The 2,724-nt window shown below is 57.7% G+C and overlaps 1 protein-coding gene across 1 annotated transcript; it reads left to right on the top strand.

Moving 5' to 3' along the window:
* The first annotated feature begins 1,928 nt into the window (after positions 1 to 1,928).
* On the top strand, positions 1,929 to 2,718 carry LOC123175701 (NDR1/HIN1-like protein 10). The gene has a single exon (XM_044590289.1). It carries the CDS (start codon positions 1,996 to 1,998, stop codon positions 2,617 to 2,619), a length of 624 nt encoding a protein of 207 aa, XP_044446224.1. The 5' UTR covers positions 1,929 to 1,995; the 3' UTR covers positions 2,620 to 2,718.
* Positions 2,719 to 2,724: the final 6 nt, after the last annotated feature.

Genomic DNA, 2,724 nt, shown 5'->3' with positions numbered 1-2,724 from the left:
GCCACTGAGCCCCGTTCGCGCCCTAATCCGCTACGAGCTCGCCGTCAGCCTGTAGCCATGTTCCACAATCAAATCACCTGCTACAAGATGCTTACTTCGTGGGGTCAGGCGGCCATCCAGAAGGAGATGCGGGCCGCCTACACACGACGCATCGCTCGCATTGTAGCCGGCATGCCTCCGTACTCTCCGGAGCAGGAGGGGCGTTGAGATGGGAGAACGCGGTGTGGGACGAATCCTAGGAGGACGAGGGCGAGGCGTATCTGGCACCGGAGCAGGGCGGATTCACCATGGACGACGCGCTGGCCGAATTCGAGGTCACCCAAGCAGAGAAGGTAGCGAAGAAGTAGGTCATCGTCGAGTCCATCCAGTGGAACTCAAGGAAAACCGACGCTACATCTGCGAGGCAAACATGAAGCGCAAGGAACTCATCGCCAACGTGGAGGTGGCAATCGCCGAGGAGCTGGAGTGGCAACCCACCGTCAACGACCACAAGGCCGCTCTGTCCGACATCGAGGTCATCGAAATATCAGACGACGATTAGAGTAGTTTGATACAGTACGTAGCTTAATTTCATGTTGCATGGTGTATTATGAAAATAGGAGAAATGAGGGGTGACCGAGTCTTATCCACGGATGGACTGGCCGTCTCACTTTTGAGGTATTAGAGCATCTACAGCCGGGTGCCTCAAACGCTCAGGCGGACGGCCCGTCACTTTTGAGATATTAGAGCATCTACAACCGGGTGTCTCAAACGAGTCTCAAACGTCTGGGCTGACATGCACCCTTCATATCCAACCCATATCTGGGACGGATATGAAAAGGCTCGGGCGCGATCGGCCGCGTCCGCCACGTCGGACTGACGTGCGGGTCCCCTAGGAAAACACTATGAAACCCGACGGTCTGAAACTCGTCTCGCTAGACAGACTGATGGCACCGCTTGTCAGCGCTCCGGCGCGCCGCGCAAGCCCCCTAGCCCGGCTATTTAAGACAGGCGCCGGCCCCGAAACCCTATCCGTCCACATTTCCTCCCCTCTCGTCCGCCACCGCCACTTTTCAATTGCCGTCCACCTCCACATTTCAATCGTCAGCCGCCCGCCGTCCGCCACCACAATCAAGTAGCCATGCCACAACGCCGACGGGTTAGGAGCTACCCTTATCTAACGTTGTAGCACCAACTGCAGCTCCTTGAGCAGACCCGGGCAAGGTGCGAAGCCCGGATCGCCGCGGCCCGCGGGGCTTCCACCGGGTGCGGTGGATCCGAAAGAGGAGTTCGAGAAGGACGAGGTGGATGAGGAGGAGAAGGAGGACGTGGGGGCGCGGGGGACGCGGATCTGCAGGCGGGGCAGCAGGCAATCCTCGATTCCCTCCAATCGGAGGCAAAGGAGGAGGCCAACCGCCGTATCCTCCAGGTGGATCAGGAAGCAGAAGTTGACGAGATGCTTGCCGATATGGACGAGCGCTCCTACGCTCCCGTCTACCCGGTGCCCACCATAGAGATCCGGCGACGCCGAAGCGCAGTTTTGCACAGCACGCAGAATTTTTTTCTTTTGCATGCTTTGTATGAATTTTGGGGGTGAAATATGAGATACTCGGATGCATAGTAAAAAATATGAGGTGTGACCGGTAACTGCCCACGGACTGCCAGTGTAGCTTTTATATTAGCGTTTTGTTTCGAAGGGACCCTGAGACGCAGCTGGACCCATATGTGGGCCCTTTTCTTATGGCAAGACGAGCGACACACATGTCGGATGCTCTGCTCCTACCAGAGTGTGAGTGACAAAAGCAAATTCACATGGCAGTTGAGCTGTTCGCAAATGCTATACACAATCACACGGACCACGTAGATACTTTGCTTGCTTCCACCCCCATCCAGAGATTCTACCCACAGGCTCTAGTCCCTGATAAACACCCACCTCCTCTAGAGTCAGTATATGGCAGCAAACTCCTGATAAACACCACCTCCGCCGAGAAGAAAAGCCTCCGGCCGGCGGCAACAATGTGCGGCCGCGACGACGACTGCTACCTGACGAGGGACGAAGTCAAGTACCTCTTCATCTGCTTCGGCGTCGTCGCGGTCGTGGTCCTCCTCGCCGTCCTCCTGGCCGCCTTCGTCTACCTCCGCCACGTCACCATCACCGTGGAGGACGCCTCGCTCACCAGGTTCGACCTGCTCACCTCCCCGGTGACGGGGATCGCCTACAACCTCTCGCTCACCCTCAAGGTCCGCAACCCCAACTGGGCCATGAGCATGAAGAACGTGGAGCCCTTCGTGGCCGCCTACAGGTTCGACGGCCAGCAGTTCGACCGCGTGCAGATCGCCGCCACGGGCGACAAGCACCCCGCCGGCGCCACCAGGGTGTACCACCTCACCTCCTCGTCCCAAGGCGCCTTCGTGTCCCTGGGCAGCGCCGGCGAGCAGGAGTACAAGAAGGAGAGCAAGACGGGGACGTTCGACGTCGAGGTGGCGCTGACCCGCAAGGTGAGCTACACGGCCCGCTACACCAAGTGCAAGATCGAGGCCGTCTGCCCGCTCAAGCTGCAGCTCGTCAAGCCCGACTCCACCACCGTCGTCTTCCAGAAGGTGAAGTGCAAGCTCCAAAAGGCCGAGAAGAACTGCTAGCTACTAGCGTATGCATGGATTGATCATGTTCGTGGTTTTGTGTGGCGTCCATCATCATTAATTACTTTTGTATTCCATCACATCATTTGCCCGTTTGTTTGGAAT

Source organism: Triticum aestivum, chromosome 1D (assembly GCF_018294505.1).
Source record: "Triticum aestivum cultivar Chinese Spring chromosome 1D, IWGSC CS RefSeq v2.1, whole genome shotgun sequence".
Classification (NCBI taxonomy): domain Eukaryota; kingdom Viridiplantae; phylum Streptophyta; class Magnoliopsida; order Poales; family Poaceae; genus Triticum; species Triticum aestivum.
Note: the sequence above shows the minus strand (reverse complement) of the source record. Positions and strands in the feature narration are given on the sequence as shown.

Coding starts and splice junctions, on each gene's coding strand:
- LOC123175701 (XM_044590289.1), top strand. CDS start 1,996: ATGTGCGGCCGCGACGACGACTGCTACCTGACGAGGGACGAAGTCAAG.